A 19,611-nucleotide genomic window follows, 5' to 3' on the forward strand; every position below is an offset into this window, starting at 1 on the left:
ACAAACCACAGAAAACTACAAATTTGACTTCTGAATCGGATTTGTTGTCAACGGAGGTCAACGGCTTGTGACGTCACTCCGGGGTCACCTATTCTCAACCGATTTTAACAAATGGGGTCTTAAATCAGAGTTAAAGGGTACAGGTATAGGCTGCTGGTTTTAATTTTAACATATTTGTATTTTTTAGGATATACAGGGGTGAACATAACTGATGCCGCAATTCTTTTGCTGTCTGCAAATCATTATCATCATTTTATTTTAATGTAGCATGAAATTCTCAGATGTTTCTATGCATACGTAAGATGATATCATTCCTGTTTAGAGAATAGAAACACACCAGACACACAATCCTGATAAGACAGTAATTTAGCTCTAGATATAAACATTAACTAGTCGTAATCAATGTAAATGTAGATTCAGGACTAGCTAGGTCAAATCCAGCGGTGGTATTAAAGAGAAATATTGGCGGCAATAATCGGAAGCTTAATTCCAAAGGTCAAGATAAAATAATATAAATACCGGTACATACATGTGATTTCACAGTGATGTGATTCTTTTAAATGTGATTGGATTTAAAGAATGCTACATTTTGTAAATGCAAAATTCTGAAAGGGTATTAGACATACATGCGTCAACTTCTGTAAGACCGAGCTAATGTATTTAATGTAAGGCCTAGTATTACGGAGGTGTGACTTAAAGACATAAAAGTAAGCTCTCTTTTCCTTCCCATCATATTGAATCATGTTGTAACACCTAATTGGTTGATTGGTAAATGAAGAACTATAAAATTAAGTGGTAGCATGATAGCTTATTTCCACAAATCCAGGGAAACCTTGTGATTCAACATATTTCCAAATAGTCATCATAACGTACCTTGTATGTTAATAAGCTGCTCTAAACTCTACTGAGTAATAGAGTTTACATGCAGGCACAGCACAGGTAATTCAATTTTGAAAATGATTGTCCACGTCAAACATGTGTACATAGAAAATCACTTTCCCTGTATTTAGCTACGACAATATTAATGTACGGTAATAATGATTGGAGCTTGGATTCTTTCGTAGTCATGGTGACCGTACCCTATTTACGGCCTGCATGATTGCAGACTTGCATCAATGTTTAATGCCGTACATCTTTATTCATGTCCATGTACACATAGTATCGTTTTGTAATCTTGCCTACCTTTTCAATGCAAGGTGTTTTGTCAGGCTTAGTCATACTACTGGAAGTATTACGTAACAATATGTGACCATCCTCCACAACTGAGCCCAGATGTCGCCAGTGCCACTATTGAGATATGCTCCATCGAAAAATAACAATAAACAATAAGAAACAAAGGATTTATTGACTGTTTTATTGATTTTTCACTACTTAAATGTCAAGTACTATAGACATGATATACATCATTTTAAAGCTAATTTCAAGCAGAATATTTTGGTTGAATATCTCAAAAATGATGATTGGCGACTTCAGGGCTCAGTTGTGCTGAGGGGTCACATACATGTATTATCAAGGACTGTTCATTTATAGTGTAGGAGGACAAGGAGATCTACACATTTGATGAATTGTTGCAGACTTTATGCAACACTTGACTTGACAGACAGAAAGTAATGTGTTCAGTAGATCACTTGCTGGCAAATTTTGTTTGTTTGAAAGAAAATTCGGGATAGGTGTTGAACTTCTTTTGTGTTGTTGTTTGCAACATGACCATATTCATATCCTTTAACAACATTTGAATGTTGTAATGTATTAAAACATATTCATATCTCCAGAACTGTAAGGGCTCATATTGAAATTCCCTTACACAGGAAGGTGTGCGCCATCCTGCAGCTTTCCTGTGCTAGCCTTCTTTTGTTAAAATCCTGGGCAGGGTGTATCACTGATGCATATAATCCATCCGCTTTATGACCGAAGCTTTCCTGAGGCGCACGCTTAGCGAGGGGAATCCTGCCTTCTTTCTGTGTGAAAACGTGGTAGGGTATTTCAATATGAGCCTTAAGTCCATTTTAGATGTGATTTTACAGCATGCCATAGAATGCCATCTACAAGAATGCCTCTAAATGAGGTTTTTTGTGTGAAAGAGACGAAATGCCGACACCCTCCACAAAAACATTATTATTCTGTCGGTCCAACATCCGGGCTATCTCTAGTCTCGGGCCCAAACTGCATGTGGCTCACGGCTTGTTATGAACAACAGAAACCGGCTGTGAAGGAGGCTATATAGCGATCTTGTTGGAGTGACATTCAATTTCGGAAAAAACAACACTCGACCATGGAATTTAATTTTAAGTTTGTCAGTATATAAACTGTAAATCAAGTAAGTTTCTTCCACTCTGAAGACTTAGAAACGGTTGTTTGATTCCACTGGCTATTTGCTATCGAAACAATGACAGAAATCATCAACAAAAATCGAATCAAGGACTTGTTTTCACTCGACCGTGAGTCGCATCATCAACCGGAAGTGACGTGGAACGGACCGACAGAATAGATTTGTCATACAATAATGTATGTTTGTACAGCCGCCTGTATCAGTTGTCATGAACAAAAAGCCTGATTTAGAGGCAGTTCTGCTTGTAGATGGAATTCTACACTGTATGCAGCCATGAGAATTTTGCATTTTAAAACTGAATTCAGTTAGTCAAAATTTCTGCAACTTCACATGCATTTTCAGTTTTTTTTCCATTTTTTTTACTGGAAAGTGGAATCTCATGCATGTGTAACATGGGCTAGCACTACTTTCGAGCTCTGTTGCTTTTAAGGCTCTGAGTGAGTCCCGGGAATTCGAGTCCCGCCTCGATAATCCTATTACCCGGCAGGAAATTCCCTGCCCGGTACCCAAATTTAAAAAAAAAAAAAAAAAAAATTGAATTTTGCACATTGTTTTGTGTTTTAATCTGAAAATTGATACATAGTTTTCATGTCATACTCTATTAATGATATCAAAATGCATTCAATTTCAATGCATTTTGATATCATTAATAGAGTATGACATGAAAACTATGTATCAATTTTCAGATTAAAAACACAAAACAATGTGCAAAATTCAATTTTTTTTTAAATTTTTTTTTTTAGGTCAATCATGATCCTAGCATTTAGGTCTAGGTCCAGAGACACTACAAAACCGAAAAAAAACTTTGAAAATTTTTTTTTTTTTTTTGCAATTTTTTGTTGTTGCAATTTGGTACCGGTACCGCTCCAAAAAAAAAAGTTCGGGTACCCTGAAGCCGAATTTCCCGAAAATGAGAGCCTTAGTTGCTTTTTACCATCCAGAGAGGTTGTGTCATCAGCAACTTACTGGCCTCGCTCTACCTGCTCGCTATTCGTAGGGAACACAGACTGCAGCTAATATATGGGCAAGCCAAATCAAAGAATGAAAATTGATATTCTGCAACAAACAGCTCAATTTGCTTGATTGTGTCAAGCGATATCGTAGGTTACATGCACTAGTTTATTTACCATCAAACTAGGGATTTTAATTAAAGCAGCCACGGCCCCATCACCCTTACATAATGTACTGGTACATTGTAAGTTCACTGCAGCTTGGTAAGCATGAGCAGCCACAGCAGTCAGACGTAAATAACTATCTGAAGAAATTTTTGTTAATTAACAATATAATTTTTGAAATATGTATGAGTTCTTGTTCTTTGTCTACAAGTAATCAATATTTTCTGACTTCAGAAAAGTTCAGTGTTCTGTGCTTGAATATGGATCTAGCTGTAATACGTGCAGATGCATCATGTTTGTAAAAATTCAATGTAGCTCTGAGCTCATAGGCTAGCATAACAAAATGTCAGAACCTGGGTATTTAGTGAGTGATTTTGAAACTAAAGTTGTTGATCTATGAGGCCTCTATTTAACATTTAGGGTTCACTTTTGCGAAATGATGATCCATTTTGTATTTAACAGTGTGCATGTTTTTTAGAGTACCGTCGGATACATTGAAAGCCATGTCAATGTAAACTGTTAAGTATTACATGTTATTATGTTAGGGAGTGAATTTTATTCTGAAGACATGATCCTGTGTTGAAGGACGAAACCTAAGCAGAAGTTTTATTTATGTCTGTCATGGGTAATTCATTTAAAGCCAAGTCTATAAGGAAGATGGAATGAGATGACAATGTGTTATAGATGACATGGTTGAATATGTAATACCAAAAGATGTTATCATTTATACCTATTTTTAAGAAACATCATGTTATTAGTAGGCAACTTTTTGAAAAAAAAATCAAGTGTATAGTATTTTGATAAAATGGATTGAAATTGATATTATTTATCATGGATGATATTTCTGCAGCTTATATAGCTCTTCCAAGGGAATGCAGAAAATTCAAGTCATTACAAATGTGGAAAACAATTCAAATATTTACTATCATTGTATCAAGCCCCCCCAATTGTACAAAGTTAATATTACATGTTCAAATGTATACATGTAATGTAAAAGAATGTACTGCACCTAGATATTCTCATAAGGGGTACATACATAATTGCAGTATCCCCTCTCTAGAGCCCTCATGGAAATATGCGTGCTCGTTTATTAATCTCAAGTATTCCAATAATAACACCATGTACGTAATACGCAGATAAAGACTTGGTAAAAAGAATCAATATATCGTTTTGAATAACCTGAGGCTATATGAATGCACTTTGAGAGGTCAGTCTTTAAAGTAATTTGCTATTTTCAATTAATATTATTTGATTATATACATTTGACTTTTATGATGATAGAAAATGGAAGTATTTAAATTTTAATTGGGAAAAAAAAATCATTTTTGAAAAATATGCGGGTAACAAACATTGCCTGTGTGTGACGAAAAGAAGAATTTGTAGTGTTGTGGTGAGGAATGTAGTTTGAACAGGTATTCAGCCCACTAATTAAAGGAGTATTTCGTGATCCTAGCATCCTCTTTTTATGAGATTTTTCAGTACATACATGTATCCACGAAAAAAGCATATTCCCAAAATTTCAGTTGATTCCGATTTTGCTTTTGCGAGTTATGCATGATTATGTGTATTACACTGCTCCATAGACAATACGTTGAAATTTCGTTCTGGTGCACCAGAACGAAATTCAAATTTCATGATATCTTTGCTAAACGAATTAATCTGCAAGAAATATTTTGTACATAAACATTATGTAGCCAGAGTATTCCAGTGATATAAAAATCTCAATTTTTTATAGAAAAATGGGGGATGAGGCTGTGGATCACGAAATGCCCTTTTAAATAATCATGATTCATGATAATGGAGCTATTAAAATGCTTAGTATTGTGAATTGATTTAGCAAAATTACCAATTCAGAGGTGGCTGGCTGAGAGAGGTGGGCGAAAAAGAAGTGTTTCATTGTTTTTAATTAACTGTGTGCATCTTATTTCATTATATGAAATTCACAGCATAATTGTAGCCAGTTGTGTGGGAAGGAATACCTTTATTTAATAAACAAAATATTCTCAATTTTGTTTGCTGAATAATTATTACATACCAATCACCCGTATAACTATTATAATTATGAAATGATTATAAAAGCCCCTAGGGGCACATACTGAATCGGAATAAAATATCATAATTAGTAATTTCTAACCTGACTAGAATATATAAAATGTAATTAGTGAGCAAAAACTGAGCATTTATATTTCTTCTCTTAATCTTATTATTTGAATTTTTTATATTTAAGGGTATATTGTAGTAATATTATTCTTTTGTGATTTTAACTGTTGGTTTTGAGCAGTTTGTATGACATTTCTTTTATTCAAAGTTTCAACTATACAAAAAACCTTATTGGTCGGGCTTTTAAATTTGTGTTTCTGGAATTACTGTAACTGTGAAAAGAGTGAAAAAAAAATGGCAGTGATGTATAGTGCACTACGCACAGGCACAACACCTAGACGTTTGTCCACAAGCCTCAGCACACTTTACAGTGAAAAGCATATTGAAAAAAAATGTACATTTTAAGTTGAAAAATATAATTTGAGGTAATTTTAAAGGTGCTTGCCACTGCTTGGTCTAATAGTTTTCTTGTTCTCTTTTTTCTTGCATTGAGGGCGGGCATACCAATAACACAGTATATGTTTCTAAATTTTAAGTTGTATTGCTCCAACAGTCTTAATACGGTATATTTAGAAACAAAAATGTGTATAGACAATGCCTCATAATTATGACATATGTGACACGATCTGGTCCATGGGGGCCAAAGGAGGCATTTTTGAAAATTGAGTTACTGTAATCATTACATTATACATGCAATAGGCTATCATTTACTGAAAACACCAAAGGTCTATATTTTTACCTTTATCTCAATTTCAAATTTGCCGCCTTTGGGCCCCCATGGACCAGATTGTGTCACATATAATACATACTTCCGGTTGTAACCACGTTTTTTAAATGAAACATGTCAAGCATTAAATTTTACTGGAGTACTGAGGAAAATATGAGCTTTCTCCTGATGTAAAAATCAGTTTTGATGAAGATGAATGGGGAATGAGGCTATCGATCAAGTCGCACCCCTTTAAAAGGTGTTGTCCAGGTTAAGTATGTCTAAATATCTGTTGTGTGAAATGTTTATGTAAATTTTATGCACCAATTTTTTATAATTTTTACATTTACTAATGTTACATACAATTTCTTCTGTCCTCAATTCTATCATGCGATTCATATGTTATAGAGTTCAAGTATAGACATATAGATCCAGCTAGAGAACTTATAGGCAGCAAGGAGATGGAACGGCGTGCACGAGGTAACAATATGGCGCCCTCTTGTGGTGCAGCAAAGCCACTACTAGCTGCAGATGCTAATATTATTATAGCATGTTTGTTTAATTTGTAAAACTGTTTGTTCTGTTTATTGCCAATGTTGTATCATGTATATTTTCTTTACTCATCTTTTATATTACAGTATATTGTCATCAAATGATATAATTTTCAATGCAATCAATTATTAATAGCTGTCGTATTGAAGAGATCATTTTTATTTTGCAGGGCGTGGCGGGTGGGAAAAAATGGGATGATTGACCCATGTTTTCCATATTTTGTAGCCAAATTGCCATTGGTGTCCTATGTAAAAATAAAATCCGGTTATTATCTGTTCCAGCTTCGATGACACCGCCCTCACTTTCAAAGAAGTATTAAAGAGATTAATTTGATGAGACAGGTGCCCTGTTCAAATCAAGGCTGGCTATATTGGTTGCAGATTTATTTGCTTCATTACATTCACACACACGATCCTCCTCTGACAGTGAATGGAATTTACAGCGTGACGTCACGAGGTGTCACCGTAGCTGGAACGTATAATAAACATAATTAATTTGTTGTCTATTAAAACAGACAAAAGATAAACAAACAAGCTGTGGAAACTATTATTAAGTATTAACAAATTTCCAATTAAATTATCACATGCAGGAAAACAAACTAGTTCATATGGACTATATCAGGAATTAGAGAATCCTCAAACCATACGACAACACACCATCCACATGTTGGTAACATCATTTTCATACATGATCTAATTCCCATGAGACAAGAGACAAGGAATCTTCATGTCAAATCAAAATACTAATGATCTCCATTCCGCATCTCACATATCATCACATCAGATATATATATCGGCAAACACATAAATTTGCACCGAGCATTTCTGTTTGTTTGTTTGCTCTCACATTTCAAGTTTTATTTGGCCAAGCTAATTTCAGACTTTACTTTGTTGACAAAGGTGTGGTGTATATATTGCAAGCTGAAGATAATGGTTTCCAACATTTTGGTGTTAAATTTAATTTTGTTAAATTTTTTGGCGGGAGATACCACACCTTGTCGTTCATGTTATGCAAGGTGTATATTCACTATGTGTTCACAGGCGGGAAAGTAAAGTGCCTAGTTTGTGTAGAGCAAACATTGTCATTGTGAGTCCAACGAAGGACTAATGAAATTAGAACATGTCAAAGCTGCCATTTATGTTTAATAACTATAAATAGTCCCGGTAAATAGTACAACACAGGACCTTTGTAAAGATTAAGAGAACAGAATTTGGCACACAACCAAAAATTGTGTTGTCATTTTGGTAAGTGGTGTTTAGGGCCCGGTTTAGGGTTAATTTCTAAAAGTAGGGTCTTTACAAACTGACTTGCAACAAAAACAGGGGCTTTTGACTTGGGGAGATAAAATATAGAATACATAACTTTACAGGATTAAGAACTTGGATATAGCATACCTGCCAACTGTCCCTATTTAATAGGGACTGTCCCTATTTTTACTGAAACAAAAAGCATAAAAGAGAGCAATTTTACCATGTGTCCCTATTTTTGCAAAAATATCACTATAGAAATGTATAGGAAATTCAGGAATGTCCCTATTTTCAGATTTTTTTCCCTGCCGTTTGTCCCTATTTGTGAGGTTTTAGGGTTAGTAGGTATGATATAGGCCTACATGCTGAACCTGGGGTTTTGTGTGAGAAGTTTGTATTAGGGTCTTGAAAGTAACAGTGCTGTAGTCAGGGGGGGGGCTGTGCCCCTGTGAAAAGCCTTGCCCCTCTTGCCCCACCATGTGGGATGGTGGCCACCCTGATATTTAGAATGTATATTCCTTTTTTTGTACCTTTTAGCATTTTTGACAATTTTGTCAAATTTTGGAAGAAGAACACTTTAAAAAAAATAGGCAAAGTACTTATGTATCATGGTGTCATACTAGAGAGGGTTACACACATATTTTTCGCAAATCAGCTTTTACATTTCTTTGCTATTATGTTCTTGTTGGGCTCACTTGATCATATAAATCACTTTATCACTAATGGCAACAATTATTAACAATAATTTATTTAATTGCTTCAAAACACTCGTCTAATTCTACATTTCACAGTAAATTAAAAAAATATAGAATTATCTTCAAAATTGAAACAATATTGTATTACAAGTTAAATTTACTTTGAAAAGTGAACAATTCATACATGTATGCTAAATGTTGCCAAAAATTGCATGAATACGCAGTGTTGTACTCATATTAAATCGCTCCCTTTTGTCTTCTTTGCCTTCTTTAAACTCTCTGTAGGCAAAGTCTACAAGCCTAGGAAGTCAGAGGAGCTTAGAAAAAAGGAGGAGGAAGAAAAGAACAAGAATGAAGAGGATGTTAATTTAGGGGAGGAGTGGGAGGAGGCACTGAAAAACGCTACGGAAGAAGACCTCGTCGATTTGGCAGGTTGGTGGTGCAAACCATTTGTATTTTATTGCGCTTTATTTTTAATGTAGGGAATGGGCATTCAAGAAAATGATATTTTGCAATTTTGATATAAGAATTTACCTAGAAATTGAATTTTAGGAACATTTATAAAAAAAAATGAAGACAAAGAAAGTCTAGAAACACTATTTATAAAAAAATTAAAGAAAAAAGTCTAGAAACACTAATTTATTTAAAAAAATAAAGAAAAAAAGTATAGAAACACTTGTGCAAATTTTGACAATTGTCAGTTTGCATATTTGTAGGAAATTTTTAGATGCATTTTAAAGAACAGTTGCGACAAAAATTACTTGGTACCTGCATTTGCATGACATTAGGTGCAGGTTGCATTTCATTTATGACATGAAACTGTTCTTAATAACTGCATTTTAGCCAATTTTGGGATTTTGGGGATTTAAAAATTCCTCCGATTCTGTCTTTTCAAGACCTCCAAACTGACTATGTAGTATCATTTTCTCTATCCCCAATCCACTGCATGAAAACATGGTTGTACATCATTTCACCTCAAATTTTGCATAGTGACATCGGTGCTTTAACAGGGTTACGCCGTAAGCGTGCCAAGAAACTGCCCTTGTATGCGGTATGTATACGCTCTGTGATACTAGATTAGCACATGTACACGTTTTGGTATACGACCAGAGAAAAACACACCTACGTTACTACCAAACTTGAGGTGAAATAAAGTAAAAGTAGTTGATAGTAGCCTACACCAATGTACAAGACTACAATCTCAAAAAATATTGTTTGAACACTTCAAAGGCCAAATTGTGAAATGATCCTCTAGCCTCTTCTACCCCTGTTTAATGCAAAATGTGCTATCTTCACCATGTCTTCTCCCTACATTGATTGATGGGGAAAGGGGTATGAAGAAGAAGAACATTTGAAGCAACACTTTAATATGCACATTGGTAAGAACATGGGAATTAGAGAAAGTGTCCAAACACATTTTTTCTGAGATTTGGATAAGACAAAAAAAGCTCTTTCTAAGCATGAAATAAAATAGTTGGTGTAAAACTTTCATTTATTGCTCAAAATGAAATTAGATGATAAATAAACAAACAGCTTCAAAGTTTGGGTGTTTCAGTAAAGATTCTTAAAAGAAAAGAAAATACATTTCAATGGATAAGGTAATTTGGACATGCGATTGAGCTAAAAGATCGTTTCAGGTGGTTATGCCATCAAATTAATTATTTTTTAAGAAAAGGAATTTTTCGTATGTTAAACATTATCTTGGGTTTTAGATAGATTTGACAAGATTTTGACCAGGGCTGTCATCTTCTCGGAATTGCATAGCGTGATATTGTTGATGTGCGTACCCGGACGGAAATATTGTTTGCCGACTAATAGTGTTAATCATTTTTTTCACCATGGCATTGGCACTCTAGAATCTCAAAAGTGTGTATGTTGGGGGGAGGGAGGGTAGATGGGGACAAAATTTTGACGGATGTGTGAGAGTTTACTACCTCTGCATGCGAATGCATGAGAGTTGGCAGCCGTGTGTGAGAGTTTACTACCTTGGCGTGTGATTGTGTGAGAGTTGGCAGCCGTGGGTGAGAGTTTACTACCTTTTGAGAATGTGCCCCAAAGTGTGAACCTTACGCTGAATGGGTGAGAGTTGACAGCCCTGGTTTCACTGATGTTAGGTTAGTGTCTGCAAGGATCATATGCCACATCAGTAGAATGACACCAAATTTTGATGTTAACATTTTGGGGCAAAAAGAAGTACAATAAAAAATGTTATTTATACTTTAAAAGTGCATGATGGTTGACCTATACTTAACAAATTATTGCTCTTTCCAATTTAATTGCATTGCATGGTACAAATCCATTTTGACGTATTTAATAAAACATTGGGATGCAAGCTGTCAAACCAGTTCATAGAAACTTGCATGAACATGTATTTACTAATTAATGTGCAAATGCATGGATGGTAACATCTGACATCTTTACCAAATGCCGACATTGCCATGGCAACTAACAGAGAAATCGTTCGGAGATCATTAAATGAAACAATTATCATCTTTTAACATTTTTCAAATTTTTCTGCGGGTCAAATGTTTGTAAATAATCAAAATGCTATAATAAAAAATAAGGACATAGGCCTAGCTGTGGTTTTACAGGTATTTCAGTGTCGTGGGCTTATAAAGAGTTAAAAGCACTTTTAAGGACAGGAAATAGCAGATATTTCAAATAGCAATGATGCATGGTATCTAACCTTTTCAATCGATATAGTGGCTGATTAATTTAGGAAAGTGGGCAGACGGAAATTAATTAATATTTTCATTTCATTGTTATTTGTTATGATTTCTACCTTTATGAATGTGCTATTAATAGTTTGTGAAATAGATGATAAAATTGTCGACTTAAAAAAATGAGTAAATTAAGAAATATTTAGACAATCAAAAATTTTGTAACACCTTTTACTCTAGCTTTTTCATCCTTTTAAAACAAGGCAAAACATATAGTAGCTTTGAAGTAAATTTTGTTTTGATAAGTCAGAGGTTTCTATCATTCATTTTAGGCCAGTTTACATAAAATTAATACTAGAAACTCTTAAAAAAAGATTCAAATTTGTAATCTTTTCCGAATTTATGATCTATTTGAAAACAAGTTCTACTTTAAATAATTTATAATAATAAATAATGTTATTTCTAAGCACTGCTTCATTCATTTATACTTGACATAACATTACATGCAGTCTGATTCAACATTACGGTCTGATAAACGCCATGATTTGTACACAAGTACACACAAATCCATACTCATTAACATATTCTGTCTGGCATGCCCATTATTGCGCCATTCCTGTTGAAATACACACACACCCTATGGAAGACATGACCTTAATCTCCCACACAAGGAGTGTGAATTTCTAACGGGGTTACCTGAATGGGTGACCCAATTTGAAATCTACACTCTCTGTGTGGGGGATTTAAGGTCCTGTCTTTCCATAGAGGGTGTATGGGTTTCAACGGGAATAGCCCAGATAAATTAACTGTAAAACAAATTAATTTTGCGAAGATTTTTTTTCACAAATTTTTTCATGCAAATTTCACAAATTAACGGCTTATTTATGGTTTTATTGACAGTAGGGAGAGGTTGGGACGGGGGTTGGGACATACATTGTGAAAATTGTCTTGCTGCAAAAACGCATACCTTTTTCAGTAGTGAAAATTAAGTTTGAGCGAAAATAAGTTGTTTTACAGTACCAGGACCTACCATCATTTTTATAACATTACAGCAATGCCTTCATGTATATGTTGCTTGATATTGTGCTGTTTGTTTGAACGTGCTGTATTGATCAAAATTTATTTGTCATTTTGTAATGTCATTTTGTATATTTTTAAATTTAACATTAGTATTTTATGCGACGAAATGTATATTTATCAATCTGTAAATCTATACTTTTGTTTTATTTCATAAAATTAAAAATAATTTTTTAATAACATGGGAATGCAGTTAAATATGATTAAGGTGCATGTGTTTGTATGTGTGTGGGGAGTGCATATGTGTGGAGGTGGATCCAGGTGGGGGTGGGGGTGCTTTTATTTCAAGTTGTATACCACCCACGTACAAGGGGTTTTCAAAGTACCCAAAGCAAGTATTTTTCATTAGTGTAAAATGGACCCAAATCAAGTACTATGCTGTTGTTTTCCTACCAATAAGCAAGTATTTTACTATTATGAGTTACGATGACCAGTGCACACCTAATGTCATTGGTAGTGACCAGTCTAGCGGCCTAACGAAAAACCTATGAAAGTACGATTTCACCCAGAGTTTTTACCTTCATTTCAACTGATTTTTGTTGGCATCTTTGTGACCCTTTTCAAGTAACATCCGTGGGATTAAGGTTGGTCTGAACCCTGGAATTATGAAAACTTTCGGGCCTCATAACTGCTAAATTATTAGTCTAAAGAATATAAAAGTGTACATTTTTAGAATGGAAATGACTTGATGAATTCATCTGTGAGGTCCAATTTGGGCCAAAATGCTCATTTTTGAGAAAATCCCAAAAAAGCGGGTTTTTGGCCCAACTTTTTCAGTGCAACGTAACAAAAAAATGTTTGGCCAAAAAAATTTTTTTATTAATTTTTAAAAACTAGATAAAAATATCTAGGGACCATTTTTTCATTTTTTTGAATTTTGACCAACTTCACCAAAAATATTTAAAATTTGGTAAAAACCAGGCTTTTTATGATTTTTTGAAAATTTTGCATTTTTGACCATTTTTGGTGCAAATTTCTCAAAGTTGGTCAAAATTTAAAAAAATGAAAAAAAACGGTCCCTAGATATTTTTATCTAGTTTTTAAAAATTAATAAAAAAATTTTTTTTGGCCTAACAATTTTTTGTTACGTTGCACTAAAAAAATTTGGGCCAAAAACCTGTTTTTGGGATTTTCTCCAAAATGAGCATTTTGGCCCAAATAGGACCTCACAGATGAATTCAGCAAGTCATTTCCAGTCTAAAATGTATACTTTTATATTCTTTAGACTAATAATTTAGCAGTTATGAAGCCCAAAAGTTTCCATAATTCCAGGGTTAAGACCACCCTTAAGCTACCCTTTCCCTCATTTTTGCTGTTTTTAATACCCTTACATGTAAAGTGAGATACTATGCACCCAGGCATGAAAAAAGGCCCTTTTTACTTGTTTCTTGTACGCCGGTGATATACAACTCGAAATACAAGTTCCCCCTCCCCCGGGAAGGAGGGGGTGGATGTGGGTGAATACAGTATAGATGTGTGTGCAACCATATGCATGATTTGGTGCGCATTATATTTTTGTTGGAAGGATGCGTAGTTTCCACTTAAACTAAAAGTAACACAAACTAATCATCATCATCATCATCAACCAATCAAACATATCCATAAATGAACCATGGTCGCGTGTGTTGATTTTCAGGCGTCCTGGGTCTCCATAGCATGTTGAACCAGGAGCAGTACATGGCATCACTGAGAAATGAAAAACTTACAGACGAGAAGGGAAAGTTTATGGGTGAGTACAGGGCTTCTGAGAAGTAGGGCATTCCATCATGTCTGTGCAAGAAAGCTGTATTGTCAATAGTATCTGTGTTTGATAATTTGTAGCGCTGCTTCAGTGTCAGTTGGAGGGTAGTGATTTTTGAGTAAGCATCTTACAACTCTTTAACGCTGTTGATTTGTGAGCCACGTCTGACAAGTTTCTGATTTAACCTGTCACTTAAATCAATTTAGAAGATATTTATTGGGAATGTAACTTTCTTGCACAAACATAGTCAAATAGAAATATTAATTTACTCTTAGAGTCAGTTTTGATCAAATATGGTACAGTACACAATTGCATGCATACCAACATTCTGCTTTTGTCTTAAGGACATAGGCTGTACCATCCAGTTAATGATATACATAAGTAAGAATTATGTAGTACATAGGTGCTTTATTAAGGGAGAATGAGGAATCTTTTAGAATAGTGAAGTTCTTGCTCTCTAGTTATTGATAATTTGCACATATTCAATGATGCATCATATTGGATTCACCTTTACGGTAAATCCCATAAGCCTTTGCAGGTAGACCTCGGATGTCATCATGCCGATGCGCGCATTGTTATTGCGCACTTCGAAGCTGTGTTCACTAAACAATGTGCACATCGGAGTGATATAAAATGATGAGATCTGGGGTCTACCCGCAATAGCTTATGGGATATTCCGAGAAGATTAATTGAAACTATGGCAAAAATACTACTGAGCATGTTTGCAGGACATTAGATGAGAGATGTGCATAGGCAGTGACATTACATGATGTGATTTCAATCCAGCAATGATGCATTATGGGGGATGCACAAATGCTCAGACAAGTAAGAAAACTCTCAGAGATATTACCTGAATGCAAAAGAGGATCAAAAATGGCTTGTTAATCAGGTCATTGACTGTCATTGTGTGGTCATTGTGTTTTCATCCAGAAAAATGCCAGGGTTGCAAAAACATTTTGGTCCGAATCAAATACTTGAAAAGTCACCCAATTTTTCTTTTAACCATTAGTTTCTAAGAGACAGGAAACTACGGGAAGTTGCGGGAGTGAATGGTGAATAGTCACCCAATTTTTTGCTTAACCATTAGTTTCTATGGGACAGGAAATGATCAAAAGTTGTGAGGAAAATTGTCAAAAGTCGCCCAATTGGGCTACCAAATTGTGGGTCTGGCAACCCTGTATATAGAAGAAGCATCTTAATTACAGACAGATAGTTCAACATGTGATTATCTGTGCCTCAAGCATACACAGGGTTGCCAAACCCGCGATTTGGTAGCCTAATTGGGCGACTTTTGAAGATTTTTCCCGCAACTTTTGACAATTTCCTGTCCCATAGAAACCAATGGTTAAGAAAAAATTTGGGCGACTTTTCAACATTGGCTCCCGCGACTTCCGGTAGTTTCCTGCCCCATAGAAACCAATGGTGAAGAGAAAAATTGGGTGACTTTTCGATTATTTGACCCGTGATTCGGGCTGAAATCTTTTGGCAACCTTGAGCATACAATGTATTTAACTCTGAAACCGAATGCAAGTTCTCAGTAAGTGGACATGATCATTATGTACATTCATGGATTAAAAGATTTCTCTGTCTTGGAGATTGGGCACTGGCCCATGTAGATAATAAAACAGTTCAAAGGTATCAGATCAGATTTGCATCTTGATGCAGAATTAGGCTGTTCCAGTTGAAAAACATACACCCCCTATGGAAGGCATGATCTTAATCTCCCACACAAGAGATGTTGATTTCAAATATAGTCACCCATTTGGGTAGCCTCATTTGAAATTCACACTCCTTGTATGGGAGATTAAGATCATGTTTTCCATAGGGGGTGTATGGATTTCAACTGGAATAGCCCAATTAGTTGAAGCATCAAAGCCTCCGAGATTGATGATGCTTTCTATTTTCATTATAAACTGCTTTGACTGTTCACGTCAATAGGTAATTTATTAAGCATGTCAGAATAATTTGGAAATATTATGACAAAGTCTCTGGATTTTAGAAAATAAGTTGTCAAATTTAATAGCCACTTGTCATTTAGCATTATTTTGAAGAGCTTAATATTTCCAATAAAAATCAAAGTAGGTATAAATGGTGAATCCAACAGTGGAGGACACAAAACACATAAAGGATCAATAAATAATACAACAGGATACCTTGAATATGCAAACACATATTATAGTCTGATGTAAACAATTTAAAAGAAATAGCAAGGTATACAAACTTGATGTGGGAAACAAGTAAAAGACAGAGTGGGACAAGAAACAATAAATGTAGACACGATACATGAAGGTTTGATGGCCAAAAATGACCAATTCCAAAGTCCCCACAGTTTAATCTCTGCCAAATCAACAGGGACTAACAAGAATCAAAGAACGCAAAAGTGCAGTGGAACAAGTGATGAAAATCACTGTGCATATAAAATTTTCATTTCGCAATTGAGTAATTTCCCTCCCCCGGCTGTTAGGTAGTCTCTTCCACAAATGAAGAGACAGAAAGCAATGCCTTTAAATACAGGTAAGTGATCTGACATATGTGACTGTTATTGAGACTGAGAGAAAAAATGCACTGAAAGTTAATCAAAGTGATCTACCTGATGACAAGAACAGTGTTTTAAGATGGTAGGTTCATGTACATTTGAATGATGCATTTGAAGGTCACTGCCTTACCTGGCAACACCCATTCACCCATCATTTCAAGAGACAGTTGCCAGTTTTGGGTGTATCTTTGGTGTATTCATGAGTTAGACTAGTATAAAGACTCCATTGAGGAATTAAGCAGCTTACGGAATAAAGCTGTATAATTCTTTAATGGAAGATGCTCCGTCATGATCGGCTAATTCTGTGCAGTTTTACGCAAAGGATAACCCCAGCTTTGTACATGGCACCAACTTGAATGGGTTTAAAGAGGAAGCCCCACCAAAAGCCTGGTTATCAAATTTATCAGTGACAAGGTTATCTCCGAATTTGACAGGTGCTAATTGATGTTTGAATGTTATTGCATCAATTAGCACCTGTCAAATTCAGAGATGACAAGTCACTGATTTATTTGATAACCAGGCAGGTTTGGTTCACCCCAGAAGAACTGCTCTGGTGGGGCTTCCTCTTTAATTCACTAGAATCACAATAGACAAGTACTAAGTATTATCAAATCTTCAAATTAATGATTTCCTTTTTATCAACATGTTGTTATTCCTTCCAAACATATATAGAATCCAACCTACGAAGTGAGTACTAAATTATTCTTGCCATCATGATAGTAAGATCTATCAACTGCACAATTAATCCATTAGCTTTAATAACAAAAATGAGGGGAGGAAAGACCCTCCCCATCTGCCTTCTAAAAGCTCTGAGCAAAACAACCAGTATCATATTTGCCTTCTAACAATAATGGGATATGCCAGTTGAAATCCATGATACAACCCCCAATTTTAAATGGAGTTGCCCATTCAGGTAGCCCCATTTAAAATTCACATGAGTGCGTGGAAGATTGTGTCTTCCATAGGATGGATTATGGAATTCAACTGAAATAGCCTAAATGCACAAACTATACTCTGAACAGTTAGTAATAGGTGGGACTCATAACATGGTGGATTGATATAGAACGGCGTACACACAGCTGGGCGAAGCGTTTACGCGAACTGTGCTTTGCGTATTGCATTACTGACATGCGCTTTTGTGAATTTACGGGGGCGTAAGTTGGGACTTTATTGACTCGCGCAGTAACAAACACTGAATAATTCTCGCCTATTACCAGCTGATCAAAGTATGTAACTTAATGAAAACAATGCAACCTATAAAAAACAAAAGATCCTACCAGCGACTGTAATGCAGGCCCTGGACCCCGAACAATTTATTAGTCAACTCATCTCTATACCATTTTTCACCCTCTTGAGGCAGTGATGTCAACGCGTTGAAGCAGCTGAATGCTATGCGGCATCTTGAAGCATGTGCATGTGTACACCAGTGAGCGAACGCTAGCAATTTTGAGGCTGTGCCTAATGAAATGAGCACTGACGTCACTGCCACATCAGGGTGAAAAATGGTATAGAGTTCATATCGATTTAGAACACATACATTGTATTGTAGAAAACAATTTTTTCCTACAACATGACAGGCAATTTATAAATCCTGGCTACGATCCTGAGGCAAAGCCAATATTCATCCTGATCATAAGGATGTATATTGTATGTAACAAAAGCGATATTAACAATAATAAGCTGAGCATAAGCATGCTATATCAGCCTGGCAAAAAAAAAGAAGTCAAACGCCAAGTATACTATAATCGAAGACCAAATTAAAAAGACTAGTTTGCGTCAGACGTCAGGGCAAAGGCGCGGTGTGATTGGTTGCTAACCTGTGCAGTACAGCATTTTTGGTCTGGTTGACAGAACATCATGCGCAAACTAGTCTTTTTAATTCGGTCTACAATTATATATAGCAACTTGGTAAAAAAATTCAGCTTTATTCTAAAATCATTTCCATTCAGTTTGATGTAGGTAAAAAAACATATTAAACTGTGGTAATTTCACAAAGACCTGAAACCTCTTCCAAGGCTCTGGATGCAACACAAAACTTGCAATCTGTTCAGAGCCATATTAACTGTGCAGTAAATGTGTTGCAGCTCTTTGTGAAGTTGGCCCCAGTGAAAGCTGTAAAATTGCAATGACATGGCTCTTGTTCATCTTCTAAAATGTGGGATTTATTCCATATTTGGTCATGTGATAAAGATTGGGGGACTGGGTAAGATTCAAGTTGCTGCTGAAAAATTGTGGTTTACAGACAAAGTTTTCTATAGACCTTTTTTCTGTGACATCACTTCATCGATATATTGGGTCAGAGGAAAGAACAATAATGTGCAAGCCGCTTGTTTTTGAATTGTTAGACCGAAAATATTGTCTGTGTTCTGTTTGTTTTCACCGCAATTTTGGTATAATTTCACGTCGGCTTAGGCAACGCTATAGTTGAGACTTGTACCGTATTGTTTTGATACCACGAAATACAAAAGAAATAAAAAATGACGCTATTTGACTATCAGTCTTTGAGTTTTTTATTATCACTGGCATTTACTGTTAAATGATGGACCTGATGTGCATTGTAGGATGCAGGATGCAGTGCCTCAGTCAAGACTGAGCTCACAAGTCTGCGCATTATTTTGCATTTAGGCAAGGGGAAATGCTGGACCCAATATCGATTGATCAGTGATGTCTGGAAAAAAGGTCTATATTATCAAAGGAAATTTGTGTAGAGATCATTTATGTGGGGAGACATTTGTGACATCATGGAGGACCATGGGAAACAGGTTTTGTATTTAATCCAAATCATTAACTCCTATCATATGTGACCTATTACCACGAAATGAGAGTGAAGTCGCAAGTTGCAGTTTCAAGATT

General features: G+C 35.4%; 1 protein-coding gene across 1 annotated transcript in view; it reads left to right on the forward strand.

Moving 5' to 3' along the window:
- The window catches only part of LOC140142726 (tropomodulin-2-like), a 56,159-nt gene that overhangs the window by 20,324 nt on the left and 16,224 nt on the right, over positions 1–19,611 (forward strand). The window contains 3 exon segments of the mRNA XM_072164722.1: positions 9,030–9,176; positions 14,118–14,210; positions 17,431–17,445. Coding sequence (XP_072020823.1) covers positions 9,030–9,176; positions 14,118–14,210; positions 17,431–17,445 — 255 coding nt within the window.

This window comes from Amphiura filiformis, chromosome 20 (genome assembly GCF_039555335.1).
Source record: "Amphiura filiformis chromosome 20, Afil_fr2py, whole genome shotgun sequence".
Lineage (NCBI taxonomy): Eukaryota > Metazoa > Echinodermata > Ophiuroidea > Amphilepidida > Amphiuridae > Amphiura > Amphiura filiformis.